A 16,265-nucleotide genomic window follows, 5' to 3' on the forward strand; every position below is an offset into this window, starting at 1 on the left:
CCTGGCAGTCCGTGGGCAGGGGGCTCATCTACCCCTGCAGCCTGGCCGTCCGTGGGCAGGGGGCTCATCTACCGCTGCAGCCTGGCCGTCCGTGGGCAGGGGGCTCATCTACCGCTGCCGCCTGGCAGTCCGTGGGCAGGGGGCTCATCTACCGCTGCCGCCTGGCAGTCCGTGGGCAGGGGGCTCATCTACCGCTGCAGCCTGGCCGTCCGTGGGCAGGGGGCTCATCTACCGCTGCAGCCTGGCAGTCCGTGGGCAGGGGGCTCATCTACCGCTGCCGCCTGGCAGTCCGTGGGCAGGGGGCTCATCTACCGCTGCCGCCTGGCAGTCCGTGGGCAGGGGGCTCATCTACCGCTGCCGCCTGGCCGTCCGTGGGCAGGGGGCTCATCTACCGGCCTGGCAGTCCGTGGGCAGAGGGCTCATCTACCGCTGCCTTGGTGGCAGTCTGTGGGCAGGGGGCTCATCTACCGCTGCAGCCTGGCAGTCCGTGGGCAGGGGGCTCATCTACCGGCCTGGCAGTCCGTGGGCAGAGGGCTCATCTACCGCTGCCTTGGTGGCAGTCCGTGGGCAGAGGGCTCATCTACCGCTGTTGCCTGGCAGTCCGTGGGCAGGGGGCTCATCTACCGGCCTGGCAGTCCGTGGGCAGGGGGCTCATCTACCGCTGCCGCCTGGCAGTCCGTGGGCAGGGGGCTCATCTACCGCTGCAGCCTGGCAGTCCGTGGGCAGGGGGCTCATCTACCGCTGCCGCCTGGCAGTCCGTGGGCAGGGGGCTCATCTACCCCTGCAGCCTGGCCGTCCGTGGGCAGGGGGCTCATCTACCGCTGCCGCCTGGCAGTCCGTGGGCAGGGGGCTCATCTACCGCTGCCGCCTGGCAGTCCGTGGGCAGGGGGCTCATCTACCGCTGCAGCCTGGCCGTCCGTGGGCAGGGGGCTCATCTACCGCTGCAGCCTGGCAGTCCGTGGGCAGGGGGCTCATCTACCGCTGCCGCCTGGCAGTCCGTGGGCAGGGGGCTCATCTACCGCTGCCGCCTGGCAGTCCGTGGGCAGGGGGCTCATCTACCGCTGCCGCCTGGCCGTCCGTGGGCAGGGGGCTCATCTACCGGCCTGGCAGTCCGTGGGCAGGGGGCTCATCTACCACTGCCGCCTGGCAGTCCGTGGGCAGGGGGCTCATCTACCGCTGCAGCCTGGCAGTTCGTGGGCAGGGGGCTCATCTACCGCTGCCGCCTGGCAGTCCGTGGGCAGGGGGCTCATCTACCCCTGCAGCCTGGCCGTCCGTGGGCAGGGGGCTCATCTACCGCTGCCGCCTGGCAGTCCGTGGGCAGGGGGCTCATCTACCGCTGCCGCCTGGCAGTCCGTGGGCAGGGGGCTCATCTACCGCTGCCGCCTGGCAGTCCGTGGGCAGGGGGCTCATCTACCGCTGCCTTGGTGGCAGTCTGTGGGCAGGGGGCTCATCTACCGCTGCAGCCTGGCAGTCCGTGGGCAGGGGGCTCATCTACCGCTGCCGCCTGGCAGTCCGTGGGCAGGGGGCTCATCTACCGCTGCCGCCTGGCAGTCCGTGGGCAGGGGGCTCATCTACCGCTGCCGCCTGGCCGTCCGTGGGCAGGGGGCTCATCTACCGGCCTGGCAGTCCGTGGGCAGGGGGCTCATCTACCACTGCCGCCTGGCAGTCCGTGGGCAGGGGGCTCATCTACCGCTGCCGCCCGGCAGTCCATGGGCAGGGGGCTCATCTACCGCTGCAGCCTGGCAGTCTGTGGGCAGGGGGCTCATCTACCGCTGCCGCCTGGCAGTCCGTGGGCAGGGGGCTCATCTACCGCTGCAGCCTGGCAGTCTGTGGGCAGGGGGCTCATCTACCGCTGCCGCCCGGCTCTTCCTGCTGCCCCCAGACCCTCCCCACAACCCACTTACTTTTCTTATTTTTAAATTTTCTGGTTTTCTTTTATTTTGTTATTTACTGATTTTAAAGAGAAAGCCGGAGGTGGGGCGTGAGAGAGAGAGAATGCGAAACACAGAGAGAGAAACATCAATTTGTTGTTCCACTTATTCATGCATTCATTGGTTGATTCTTGTATGTGCCCGTCATGACCGAGTTTTGAACCTGCAACCTGGGCGTATTGAGATGACACTTTAACCAACTGAGCGGGCTGTTTTATTGTTCAGCGACAGTGGACATTAAGCATTATTTTGTATTAGTTCCAAGTGTCCAGCGTACCTGCAAGACAGTCATACGCTTTACAAAGCGTTCCCGCTCCCCGGACATTTCAAGTAATAGCCACCTGGCACGACACATAGTTAGTATATAATATTGACTCACAGCCCACGTGTGCAGAATGGCGGAATGGGGGACCCGCATTTGGAAATGTACCCCTCCGGCTCCTGCATTATTCCTACTCCCTACTGGTAGCTGAGTGTCTGACCACAGCAGTGTCCTTAAATGTCTTCCACCATTTCTTGTATATCACCCTTTCCCCTGCGCTGTGCTCCTCCTGGTCCAGCCCACACCGCTCTGCATGGTGTCAGAGGGCCCGAGGGAGGCTCACCGTGGAGAGAACGATTCCTCCCCTCTGGTTCCCTAGTGGGAGGTGTAGGTGCGGGACGTGTCCACCTTGGATGACCAGTTGTTACAGTGTGCGTCCTGGAGGAAGAGTCAGGGGCTTTCTCAGCTCCAGGTGCTCTGCTCAAGCAAGTTGACTCCACCTGGGCCTCCTCGTGGATGAGCTCCGCACCCTGAAGCCTGCTGTGCACCCCTGAAGGGCTAGCAGTCCCCGCAGACTGAGACCCTGAAGGGCTAGCAGTCCCCGCAGACTGAGACCCTGAAGGCCTGCTGTGCACCCCTGAAGGGCTAGCAGTCCCCGCAGACTGAGACCCTGAAGCCTGCTGTGCACCCCTGAAGGGCTAGCAGTCCCCGCAGACTGAGACCCTGAACCCTGCTGTGCACCCCTGAAGGGCTAGCAGTCTCCACAGACTGAGACCCTGAAGCCTGCTGTGCACCCCCCAAAGGCCTGCTGTGCACCCCTGAAGGGCTAGCAGTCCCCGCAGACTGAGACCCTGAACCCTGCTGTGCACCCCTGAAGGGCTAGCAGTCTCTGCAGACTGAGACCCTGAAGCCTGCTGTGCACCCCTGAAGGGCTAGCAGTCCCCGCAGACTGAGACCCTGAAGCCTGCTGTGCACCCCTGAAGGGCTAGCAGTCCCCGCAGACTGAGACCCTGAAGCCTGCTGTGCACCCCTGAAGGGCTAGCGGTCTCCACAGACTGAGACCCTGAAGCCTGCTGTGCACCCCCCAAAGGCCTGCTGTGCACCCCTGAAGGGCTAGCAGTCCCCGCAGACTGAGACCCTGAAGCCTGCTGTGCACCCCTGAAGGGCTAGCGGTCTCCGCAGACTGAGACCCTGAAGCCTGCTGTGCACCCCTGAAGCCTGCTGTGCACCCCTGAAGGGCTAGCGGTCTCCCAGACTGAGACCCTGAAGCCTGCTGTGCACCCCTGAAGCCTGCTGTGCACCCCTGAAGGGCTAGCGGTCTCCGCAGACTGAGACCCAGAAGCCTGCTGTGCACCCCTGAAGCCTGCTGTGCACCCCTGAAGGGCTAGCGGTCTCCCAGACTGAGACCCTGAAGCCTGCTGTGCACCCCTGAAGCCTGCTGTGCACCCCTGAAGGGCTAGCAGTCTCCCAGACTGAGACCCTGAAGCCTGCTGTGCACCCCTGAAGGGCTAGCAGTCTCCCAGACTGAGACCCTGAAGCCTGCTGTGCACCCCTGAAGGGCTAGCAGTCCCCGCAGACTGAGACTCTGAAGCCTGCTGTGCACCCCTGAAGGGCTAGCAGTCTCCCAGACTGAGACCCCGAAGGCCTGCTGTGCACCCCTGAAGGGCTAGCGGTCTCTGCAGACCAAGAGACGTTGACAAGAGGGACTTTATGAACGGTTTGAATAGAATTGCAGTTGTTAAACAGGAGGCATAGCTGAGACCATTGTTTCTTTTCCATTTCTTTTTCATGCTTAGGTCATTGATTCTGATCTCTTTAGTTCAGTCTCTTCCTCTCTATTTGTTTATTTTTTCTTTCCTTTTTTTTTTGTTTTTTGTTTTTGTTCCAAACAAGATAGCTTTGGTTTGCCCTGCCAGGGTGGCTTAGACTATGGTTCCCATATGCGAAGGTTGACAGTTTGATCCTCGGTCAGGGCCCACACAAGAATCAACAATGAATACATGAACAGGGGATGTTCTCTGTTTGCTACACAGAGAAAGATCTCTGGACGCAGTTCCTAAAACAAATTCATGTTTCTGTCTCTCTTATCTCCCTCTTCCTCTTTCCCTAAAATTCACATATACATATATATACACACATATATATATATATAATTGTCTTTCTTTGATTTTATTCTACTTCATTCTTACAGAAAATTTTATTTATTTCTTGATTTGAGAAAGTGGGAGGGAGAGAGAAACATTGATTTGCTGTTCCACTCATCTGTGAATTCCTGAGTTAATCTCTGCATGTGCCCCGACCGGGAATCCAGACTGCCACCTGGGTGTGTTAGGATGATCCTCTACCCACTGAGCTGCCCGGCCAGGGCCCAGTACAGTGTTGACTTTGTTATTATTTATTTATTTATTTATTTTAGAGGAGAGAGAGAGAGAGAAGGGGGAGGGGCAGAAGCAGGAGGCATCAACTTGTAGTTGCTTCTCGTGTGTGCCTTGATCAGGCAAGACCAGGGCTTTGAACTGGCGACCTCAGCGTTCTAGGTTGACGCTTCATCCACTGCGCCAGCACAGGTCAGGCTTTTTGTTGAAGACTGCTGATGGCTCCTACAATAGTGAAACTCAGCAGTTGAACTTAATTTTGCTTTTCTTTTTTTAACGAAGGCTGACCCCCTTCCCTTCCCTTCCCTTCCCTTCCCTTCCCTTCCCTTCCCTTCCCTTCCCTTCCCTTCCCTTCCCTTCCCTTCCCTTCCTTTCCCTTCCCTTTTTTTGTTGTAAACCCACACTCATTCACAGGCCTTCTTGGGACAATGATACCCCGTTGTCAGTCCAGGCAATGGGTGAGTTCCCCCTGGCAGTCACGTCTGGGATGAAGAGCTCTGAAGAGGAGGAATGTTGGCACAGGCAGCGCGGTATTTAAATGTGAGGAAACAGAACCCTAAGAAGAGACGCACACGGCTGGGGGTGCAGCGGGAAGCGTGGTTCCCAGCGGAGGCCGCTGTTGTGATTTAGGGGTGTCTGCCCGAAGTGCAGCCTGCCCGCCTCCCTGTGGGTGCAGGAGGCCCCCCGCGGCCAGCTGGTTCGGGAGAGCCGGCCTCGCTGTGAGACCTCGGGCCAAGGGCCGACGGTCAGTGTCTGTGGGCAGTGTGCCGTCTTTGCTAAACAGAGAAAGATCTCTGGACGCAGTTCCTAAAACAAAGTCGTGGCACCAGGTCAGTGTGCTCACCCTTAAAAGAAAAAATGTAGGCCCTGGCCGGTTGGCTCAGCGGTAGAGTGTCGGCCTGGCGTGCGGGGGACCCGGGTTCGATTCCCGGCCAGGGCACATAGGAGAAGCGCCCATTTGCTTCTCCACCCCCCCCTCCTTCCTCTCTGTCTCTCTCTTCCCCTCCCGCAGCCAAGGCTCCATTGGAGCAAAGATGGCCCGGGTGCTGGGGATGGCTCCTTGGCCTCTGCCTCAGGCGCTAGAGTGGCTCTGGTCACAACAGAGTGACGCCCCGGAGGGGCAGAGCATTGCCCCCTGGTGGGCAGAGCGTCGCCCCTGGTGGGTGTGCCGGGTGGATCCCGGTCGGGTGCATGCGGGAGTCTGTCTGACTGTCTCTACCCGTTTCCAGCTTCAGAAAAATACAAAAAAAAAAAAAAAAAAAAAGAAAAGAAAAATGTAGTGAACTTCTCAAAAAGATAGCGAACCTCTCAAAAAGAAAGGGGAGAGCCCATGGCGTGGCACAAAGTTTATACGAGGCAGGCAGAGTGGCTTGCGATGTAGGTTGGGAGGATGGGAGGGAGGTGTGGCTGGGCGTCCGTCCTTCTAAGGACGTGGTGGAGATTCCGGGCAGGAGCTGTGTTGGGCTCCTTTCTCGGAGAGGCAGTCGCGAGGACGTGCAGGAAGTTGTGGGTGCCCCTCCCAGCCTGTCCTGTCATCCTCGTGCCTCGGCGTCTCCGTCACCTGGCGCGTGCCCGCCTCCCTGCGTGGCCCGCAGGACGTAAGCCTGCTGAGGGTTTGTGTCTTACCCACGCCGACCTCGCCGTGCTTTGCCCGTGGGAGGAGCTGTCAGTAACGCCACGTTTAGGAGGTTGGTTTCAAGGGCCCCAACTTTGGCCCAGGACAGGCGGAGGCATCCTCATCATGTCAGTTAGACCTAGAACCCCGAGACTGTGGGGGGGCCGGCCGGCGGCCCTGCCTCCGAGGGGTTCACGCCGTGGTGCCCCAGGGGCTGGGTGGCCGCAAGTACCCACGCGGCTGGGAACGCAGGCTCCCTGGGCTGTGGAGAGGGACACCGGGGCGTGTCTGTCCCCAGGAGGGCCGAAAACCCTTAAGAGGGTTTTTTGCACATACGGGTATCTGGGACAGCCAGGTGAGGGGCTTGCGAGCGGAGCGTCACCTGCAGAATCCCCAGCGTGGCCCAGTTCGGGTGGAGGGTAAGTGACCCGAGCTTGGATGCAAACAAGGACAATGGATGAGCTGTCAGCTGCCTGTAAGCAGATCCTGAGGGGAGGAGGGCTAAAGCCATTTAACCGTTGTGCTGTTATTGGTGATCACGATAATGATGCCAGCAATTAAGAAGATAATTGTTTTCCTTCTTTTAGTCACATAGAGAAAATCACCACGTGGCATGACCCCAGGAAGGTGATGAGTCAGCCCCTGAGTCACATGAGCCTCCACCCTGCTGCCACCTCCACACCGGCGCCCCAGAGGTCCATGGCCGTGTCTCAGCCCAATCTCGGTAAGCCAAGCTCGGACTCGCCGAGGAATGCACCGGCGTTCAGCCGCGGGGCTCGGGGCTCGGGGCTCGGGGCTCTGCTCGCCTCAGCGCCCACCTGTGCGCCCAGAGAGCATTCTTCCCGTCCTGTGGGTGCGTTACCCGCCCACCACCTCTGCCTCTCTTTTCTCGGCCTCGGTGCTCGTTTGTGACAGGCTACCTAGGGTTTCCACTAGAGTCCCGCCACCCCCTCCGATGGCCTTTGTTGAAGTCTTTTGAAAACACACACAGGCCTCCGGTCCTCATGCAGACTAAAGCAAGGAGGGCGCACGGTCCTTTGCGTGAATGTGGTCCCCGGAGACTGCCAACAGGAATAGCTGTGGCCTCAAATGCTTTTCTTCTTCTCCTCCTCTTTCCTCCTTCCTCCTTCCTCCTTCCTCCTCCTCCTCCCACTTTTTTTTTTTTTTTTTTTTTGCTTACCGTGTGACTGATACCAGCATAGGTGTATTCTTGCTTCATGTCATTTACCCCTCCCAACAACAGTCCTACAAGAAGTGACAGCATTCTCACTATTGATGGGATGGGGAGACGTCCTCAAAGTCACACAGCTCGATGGCAGAGCCCGAGTCCGACCCGAGGTTGGTTTGATGTTAGAACGGATCCCCCCCACCCCCACCCCTCTCCACCCCTGGCTTCTCACCACACCTGCCCTGGGATAGAGTGACTCCCTTGTCATTGCACGTGGAATGTTTCAGTGTAATTGACGCAGTCTAGCAACAGGACCAATCAGCCCTTGTGGGGGTCACTCCCTTCTTCCAGAGGTATAAATGAGACGGCCAATTTGAAAGTTTTCTATCAGGTGGTCCTGTTTTCAGAGAACATTTCCATGTAAGATCAGATGTCTCGATATCGCTTTGCGCCCAGAGCGGTTAGCTGGAGAGAGTGAGAAGACCCTCCTGTTAAATTGGCAGGAGGGGACGCCCTTAGCCATGGGCACCCCTTCCCTCAAGCTGTGGCTTGGCCAAAGTGAGCGTGGACTTCAGTCGACCCAAGTCCGCTTCAAGGAAATATATTGTTTGTTCTTCCAGGAAGTTGGGCCCTGCCATTTTAAAGCTTGCAGATATAAGCTAGAAGCAAGTGACTTAGAATAACCTCTGTGGCGGTACTTGTCTAAGGGTCAGATCAAGGAAAACGGTATCACCGTGTCTCCCAGCCGTGGTAAACCAAACCTCCTGTGAGTCATTTGTCCCTGACACTGGAGCTCGAGTCGGAAGCGGATGCAAGTGTAGTAAACAAAACAAGGAAAATCAAAACCGCACGTTGGGTAACATTAGGAGAGTTTCAGGGTTTCTTTAACAATTTGATTTTCATTAAAAATTCTAAAAACCAGGCCTGACCTGTGGTGGCACAGTGGATAAAGCGTTGACCTGGAAATGCTGAGGTTGCCAGTTCGAAACCCTGGGCTTGCCTGGTCAGGGCACATATGGGAGTTGATGCTTCCTGCTCCTCCCCCCTTCTCTAATCCTGTCTCTCTGTCTCTCTCTCTCCCTCTCTCTCTCCTCTCTAAAATGAATAAATAAAATAAAATAAAATAAAAAATTAAAAAAAAAATTCTAAAAACCGATGATCAAGGGTTAACCTCAATTTTATAATCACTATAATTGGAAAAAAATCTTTTATGGACCTGGCTGGAACAATTTAAACATTCTTTCTTTTTTTTTTTCTTCTCTATTCCAAGTGAGAGGAGGGGAGATAGAGAGACAGACTCCCACATGCACCCCGACAGGGATCCACCCGGCAATGCCTATCTGGGCTCGATGCTCTGCCCATCTGGGGCCATGTTTGCAATCGAGCTATTTTTAGGGCCTGAAGTGGAAGCTCCACAGAGCCATCCTCACTGCCTGGGGCCAAAGCGCTTAAACAAATCGAGCCATGACTGTGGGAACAGAAGAAAGAGAGAGAGGGGGAGGGGTGGAGAAGCAGGTGGTTGCTCCTCCTGTGCGCCCCGACCAGGAATCGAACCAGAACACCCACACACCAGGCTGATGCTCTACCACTGAGCCAACCGGCCAGGGCTAAACATTTTTTCAAAAAGGTATTCAACAAGTAAATCTTCCTCTGATTCCCTTCTGTGTTGCCTGGAGTCAACCAGTGTTTCCAGTCACATGCAGAGGCCAGCGTATCACACCCGCTCTTCTGCGTCTTGATTTTCCTACCGCTGTCTCCGTACCAGGATAGCTCGGTCGGTCAGAGCGTTGTCCCAGTGTGCCAAGGTTGTGGGTTGGATCCCCGGTCAGGGCACATACAAGAACAGATCCTTGTTTCTGTCTGTCTCCCTCCCTTCCTCTGTCTCTAAAATCAATCAATGAATTTTAAAAAACTGTCGAATAGCCCAACATGTTGGTATGCTATAATTAGCTTATCTAACTAGCTCCCAGCTGATGGACATCTAGCTACTAGTGTTGTTTGTTAGTATGTAAAACCCTGGAGTTACTTTTCAAAAATTGTGCAACACGTGGGAAGTAGACTAAAAAAGGGCCTTACGTGCTTGAAACCTGATACTGTGGGCACGTGTGAATCTGCCTGCACACACACGCACATACACACACACGCACACACACACGCACGCACATGCACACACACACACGCACACACACACACACACGCACACACACAGCTCATTGCTGGTAATGTCTGTCCAAAAAAATTGTAATCTAAATGTCTGAAATCAGTTTGCCTCTGGTTGAATAAAATAGCTTACTTTCTAGATTTTGAATAAATTGGGGCAATAATTTCTCAAGACACGCATTCTGGGGTTTTTCCAACAATATTTGAGTATGCGCACATTACGAGTGTGCTGCTAGCCTACGGAGAATCACAGATGTGTCCGTAGATGGAAACAGGAGGAATGTGTCCCCAAAGACGGGGACAATTCAGAGTCACAAGGTGGTCCTAATGCCAAATACTTAACTCAGAATATTTGATTTCAAGCTGTAGGTCTGCCTGTAGTTTATACTCTGTATTATCAGTCTTTAAAAATACAAAGAACAGATTCTTCTTTTTTTTTGAAGATTTAGAATATAGTATTTTATTTTTTTAGAAATATAGGTGTCTATCAGAGTCTTCATATATTCTATATATTGTAATATACCTCTGTCATATACATTAGCATATATAAACATACAAATGTGGGCCCTGGCCGGTTGGCTCAGCGGTAGAGCGTCGGCCTAGCGTGCGGAGGACCCGGGTTTGATTCCCGGCCAGGGCACACAGGAGAAGCGCCCATTTGCTTCTCCACCCCTCCGCCGCGCCTTCCTCTCTGTCTCTCTCCTCCCCTCCCACAGCCAAGGCTCCATTGGAGCAAAGTTGGCCTGGGCGCTGAGATGGGCAGAGCATCGCCCCCTGGTGGCATGAGGGGTGGATCCCAGTCGGGCTCATGCAGGATTCTGTCTGACTGCCTCCCCGCTAACTTCAGAAAAATACAAAAAATAAGAGTATATAAAATTATTACTTTGAATACAATTCAAAATTACTGTGTCTGTTTTACGTCAACTGGATTTTTTTTCTCTTTTTACCTTTTGACCAGAACATATCTTTCCCCCTCCTCCTACTTCTTTTTTCTTTTTTTTTCTGACAGAGACAGAGAGAGGGACAGATAGGGACAAACAGGAAGGGAGAGAGATGAGAAGCATTAATTCTTCGTTGCAGCTCCTTAGTTGTTCATTGATTGCTTTCTCATATGTGCCTTGACTGGGGGGCTACAGCAGACCGAGTGACCCCTTGCTCAAGCCAGCGACCTTGGGCTTCAAGCCAAAGACCTTTGGGTTCAAGCCAGTGACCATGGGGTCATGTCTATGATCCCATGCTCAAGCCAGTGACCCCGTGCTCAAGCTGGATAAGCCCACGCTCATGCGAGTGACCTCGGGGCTTCAAACCTGGGTCCTCCGCGTCCCAGCCCGACACTCTATCCACTGCGCTACCTCTCTCTTACTTCTTAAATCTAGTTTCTAATGCAATATAGCTGACAAATACGTGAACCTAAGTGTCATTTCCTCTTCACTGGGAGGTATTATGTATGTGTGAGAAGGATGTCAAAATACAGGTAATAACCCTGGCCAGAGAGCTCGGTTGGTTAGATCTTCCCAAGGCACAGAGGTTGCCAGTTCGATTCCCGGTCAGGGCACAGACAGGAACAGATTGATGTTCCTGTCTCTCTCTTTCTCCCTGCCTGTCTCTAAAATCTATCAAATGATAGAATTTGTTCTTTTTATAAGCTAATTTTATGTATTTCTATACCTGTGATATAATAAATCTCTTTTTTATTAGGATTTTATGTTTTTCTATAGGTTAGGTTCGTGGACTTGGGGGGGTCAGACTGTGATATTTTAAGTCCTGGCTCTGCCCATTACTAGCTTGGTGACTCCATTAAGTTACTTAATTGTGCCTTAGTTTCCCCATATGTAAAGTTTTTGTATGAGGTGATTATATGAGTTAATATATGTAAACTGCCTATATCCATACCTGGCATATAATAAGCTGGAAATGAGTATTTTTAGTCTTATTATCATCTCTGTTTCTTGTGGAAAGACTTTAATTTTAGCTAATTATAGAATGTTAAATATGAAGACCATTTCATTGTTTATTGTAAAAGCTCTCAAAGGGAAAAAAATGTTCTTTTCAGTGAGTTTGAGTGCAAAGTGCTGTAAATTAGGAACCCGTGTTTTTAACTTCCAGTGAGGATAGCGCCCTCTGGTGGAAGTGTTTCAACCCCCCCTCCCACCCCCCCACCCCCTTCCTGAAATGGGGCTTGTAAGTCAAACCAGGTATTATTAGTGGGGAGAGAAAAAAACCCTAGCGCTTCAAGATGTCCCAGATGAGCGGCGTGCTGAGACCGGAACGTCCTTCTGTCCGGCTGCCCCGGGGTCCGTCTCTCTCCAGGACGGCAGGTGGCTGTGTCTAACTCGCCAACGTATCAGACACCGAATACTCTGCAGGGGGAAAAGGGAAAAACAAAATTTTTCCACTTTTTTTTTTTTTCTTTCAAGTAACCATTTTTGGCTCTGGCTAGTTGTTAACTGAAACTTTTGTTTTCGCATCTGCCAACTTAGGGTGTCTGTCAGTTGGAGCCTGTCTGAGCAGGCTGGTGACCTTTGAGTCCGGCTGCCCAGGGGGACCCAGTGAACGTCAGGGGAAGGGGGGCCCAGAGGACTTTAGACAGTAATGAGGAGAGGTGACGGCGGGGTGTTGGCCTCCACCCTGGGGGCCGACAGCCGGCCTGTGGTCCCGGCTTCTGCGAAGAGGGAACAGGACTCACACCGGGACTGCGGAACTATTTTTTTTTTTTTTTTTTCTGAAGCTGGAAACGGGAAGAGACAGTCAGACAGACTCCCGCATGCGCCCGACCGGGATCCACCCGGCACGCCCACCAGGGGGCGATGCTCTGCCCACCAGGGGGCGATGCTCTGCCCCTCCGGGGCGTCGCTCTGCCGCGACCAGAGCCACTCTAGCGTCTGGGGCAGAGGCCAAGGAGCCATCCCCAGCGCCCGGGCCATCTCTGCTCCAATGGAGCCTTGGCTGCGGGAGGGGAAGAGAGAGACAGAGAGGAAGGAGGGGGGGGGGGTGGAGAAGCAAATGGGTGCTTCTCCTATGTGCCCTGGCCAGGAATCGAACCCGGGTCCCCCGCACACCAGGCCGACGCTCTACCGCTGAGCCAACCGGCCAGGGCCGGAACTATTTTTTTCCATAACACAAACTGGGTAGGATTGCACATCTTCCTCATAGGTTGTTGGTAATGGTTAATTACTGTTCATAACTGCTATATTTTTCGAAGGAGTTAAAAAAAATGAAATAGAAAAACACCCCCCTTTAAATGTAACTTTCTAAAAAAAAAAAAAAAAAAAAAGAAATAGAAAAATCTCAGACCCTGCACGGTCCCTGTTTATAACACATTGACCCACGGGCCTGGGAAAGTGGACCTGCCTAAAAAAACGTTGAGATGATAGGTGGTGATGGCGGTGATGGCGGACCGGCGGGCACAGGACCTCGATCGTGGTTCCTGGGAAGAACGTGACGTCAGAACTGAGCTTCGGTTGGCTTTGTTGTTTAACCCTTCTGCGCCTCATTCTCCTGCTCTGTCAAAACGCGGCAGCGAGAGTACCTGCCTCGTGGCAGCCGAGCGGAGCAGTTAGGCCGCCCACGCCTCGGCACTGGCCTGGAGAGAGGCCCCCGCGTACGTCTCGTTAAAATTCCGTGTTCGCGGAGGACAGGCCCCCGGGGTCGGGAGTGGGAGGAGAGGGCGTGGAGAGGGGTAAGTCGTGGTGGAAGGAGACTCGACTTGGGTGGTGAACACACAGTACAGTGTACAGATGACGTGTGTATTGCAGAGTTGTACACCTGAAACCGAGTTTTATTAATCAGTGTCACCCCAGGAAATTCAAGTTAAACAAACAAACCAACCTGGTTGTTCGCTGACAGTCCGGTTTCCCCTCACGTGTCTGGCCCCTGGGCGCTGAAGGAAGGGCCTGTGGGCGCTCACCTCTCAGGAAACCCAGCCGTGGTTCCCACGCTTTTACTGTTTACACACAACGAAAATACCGTATTTCCTTCTGTATAAGATGCTCCCACATGTATAAGACACACCTTAATGTTGGGACCCGAAATTTGAAAAAAAAAATGTACTACATAAAGTGATTGAACTCAAGTTTTATCATAAAATTCATACAACTCCTCATCACTGTCAAAACTCCCATCCATTATCTTGTCCTCAGCTCCATCTATGGCATTGGAAATGCCACAGCCACTGTGTAAGATGCACCCGGGGTTTAGACCCGAAACAAGGTGCGTCTTATACATGGGGAAACACGGTGATCTTTAAAGCCATGGCCAGGTTGCTCAGTGGGTCAGAGCGCTGTCTCAGTGCACCAGGTTGCAGGTTTGCTTCCCTGTCTGGGCACACACAAGAAGCAACCAGTAGCCTGACCAGGCGTGGTGCAGTGGATAGAGCATCGGACTGGGATGCGGAAGGACCCAGGTTCGAGACCCCGAGGTTGCCAGCTTGAGCACGGGCTCAACTGGTTTGAGCAAAAAGCTCACCACTTTGGACCCGAGGTCGCTGGCTCAAGCAAGGGGTTACTTGGTTTGCTGAAGGCCCGTGGTCAAGGCACATATGAGAAAGCAGTCAATGAACAACTAGAGTGTCGCAACGAAAAACTAATGATTGATGCTTCTCATCTCTCTCCGTTCCTGTCTGTCTGTCCCTATCTATCCCTCTCTCTGACTCTCTCTCTGTCTCTACTGAAAAAAAAAAAGCAACCAGTAAATGCATAAGTAAGTGGAACAACAAATTGCTGTTCCCCCCCCCCTCCCAAAATCAAGTAAATAACATTTTAGAAAGAAAAGAATCTTTAACCTCCAGACAAGCAGTGGTGAGAAACTGAAGAGGAGGATCCTGCTTGTGGTGTGGCCACTTAAAATGTCCCCGTGTTTTAAAATGTTTTTTGCTAAGAGAAAAGTGACCGGCAGTTTTGCCGTCTCGGTGATGACACTCCCAGCCATCCTCAGCTGTGCTGCGCGGAGTCCCAGCACATGCCAGCGACCTCTGTGCTGGAGTGAGGCCCCGGCTGGGGCGGCCAGCACCCCCAGACAGGACAGGAAAAATAAAGACGGCAGAAAAACTTCACCAGGCTGCCAGCCCGAGCCGGTTTAGAAGCTATTGGGTAAGTGCAGCCAGGGTGTATTTTTAATGCTATAGGATTTTTTAGAAATCACACACACACGCACACACTTCTCCCCTTTGAAAGTGTGCCATCCCCTGGGCAGAGTCGATGTCCTGCAGGTCTGTCTTCATCTATACTTGAAATTACAAACATATGTGTGCCTTTTTCATCCCCCCCTTTTCTTTTCCAGAGCATGCTTTTCAAGACAAGATGGAAAGGAAATCTTGTCTGGGCTCATTTGCTCAGTTGGCTCAATCTTCCCTCTAGGAAGTGTACAGAGACACTTAAAACCATTGTATCAAAAGCAAATCACGGAGCCTCATCTTGCTTAACGCATATAGAAAGAGGTAGCCAGAAAAAGTTTGTGAAATGGCAGATTTATCCATAGGATATCTTTTTCTCTTTTTCTTTTTCCAGTGAGTTGGTGGTGGTGTTTTTTTTGTTTTGTTTTGTTTTGTTTTTCTTTCCTTCTTCTTTCCCTCATCGACTTTATGTGGTGAGTTCATGGCAGACACATCTGGCTACCGTGTCTTTTCCAGGTGGGGTGTTCTCGCTACTTTTTGAATTTTGTGGTTTCTGCAGGATAAATTAGCCTGAATTGCACTAGCGCACGCACACGTGCGCGTGCGCACACACTCACACACACACACGCACGCGTGCACACACACACACTCACACACACACACGCGCGTGCACACACACACTCACACACACACACGCGTGCGCACACACACTCACACACACACACACAAACTGAACCTCCAGACCCGGAGGGGGAGGGTGGAGGTGAGGGGTGCTGGCTGGATTGGGGTGGTGGGAAGCCCGTTTTTAGGGAAGGTGAGGAGGTCTGTTGGGCACAGGAAATGGGGGAAGAAAGGGTTCTTCTGCTAGAGAGCGTTTCTTTCTTTTTTGAACTTTATTTTTCAATTCCAGTGTACGTTCAATATTAGTCTGTATTTGTTTTGGATGTAAAGGCGGGGGGTTTTTTTGTTTGTTTGTTTGTTTTTTTGTTAGACTAAGAGAGAATAGTTTTCTAAACTCTGTGGAAAATTAATATTATCATTTCTTCTAAGGTAGATTTGGAGGAAGCCGTCTCGTCAAAATTTGCTCCAATCTAGTCACAATGATTGGAGACCACTCTTTGGGTTTTTCAAAAAAAGGTTCGTTCCAGTTCCTTTTCTTTCCAGGCTTTTAAGGGAAAGGTGAAGTGGGTGCTGGAGACGAATTCCCAGCTGCTCAGTCCCTCTTGCGCAATACGAACTGGAACGCAGTAGAGCGCGCAGAAATCGTGTGTTTTCAGGGCATAGTTTACCTCAGTGCACACGGGTTTTTATTTAAGTCGGGTTTCATTTATCTTGCTGTATGAAGAGGAGGTGATGAAGACTTGTACATGTCATTGTGTGAAGTTTAGGTAGAAAAATCTCCTGTTTGATAAGAAGAAGTCTCAAGAGCCATGAAAAAAAACTGACTGATGCCACAATTTTCCTAAGAAAATATCCTTTAAAATAAAACCCCTACCAAGCACCTTAGACAAACACTTTGGGAAACGGTGCCTATAGATGCATTATTTATAATATAGCCCCCCCCCCCCCCATTAAATGCCCACCATGCAAAAATAAATATAGTTTAACCATTAGAATCACAGTTATAATGGCACACAGGAACCT

The 16,265-nt window shown here is 52.7% G+C and overlaps 1 protein-coding gene across 1 annotated transcript in view; it reads left to right on the forward strand.

Moving 5' to 3' along the window:
• Window positions 1-4,996: 4,996 nt before the first annotated feature.
• The window catches only part of LOC136379479 (WW domain-containing transcription regulator protein 1-like), a 68,624-nt gene continuing 57,355 nt past the window's right edge, over window positions 4,997-16,265 (forward strand). The window contains exons 1-5 of the mRNA XM_066346899.1: window positions 4,997-5,026; window positions 5,215-5,313; window positions 6,092-6,166; window positions 6,269-6,411; window positions 6,771-6,907. Of these exons, the coding sequence (XP_066202996.1) occupies window positions 4,997-5,026; window positions 5,215-5,313; window positions 6,092-6,166; window positions 6,269-6,411; window positions 6,771-6,907 (484 nt within the window). The remainder of the gene's footprint in view (window positions 5,027-5,214; window positions 5,314-6,091; window positions 6,167-6,268; window positions 6,412-6,770; window positions 6,908-16,265) is intronic.

This window comes from Saccopteryx leptura, chromosome 8 (genome assembly GCF_036850995.1).
Source record: "Saccopteryx leptura isolate mSacLep1 chromosome 8, mSacLep1_pri_phased_curated, whole genome shotgun sequence".
Taxonomy (NCBI): Eukaryota; Metazoa; Chordata; class Mammalia; order Chiroptera; family Emballonuridae; genus Saccopteryx; species Saccopteryx leptura.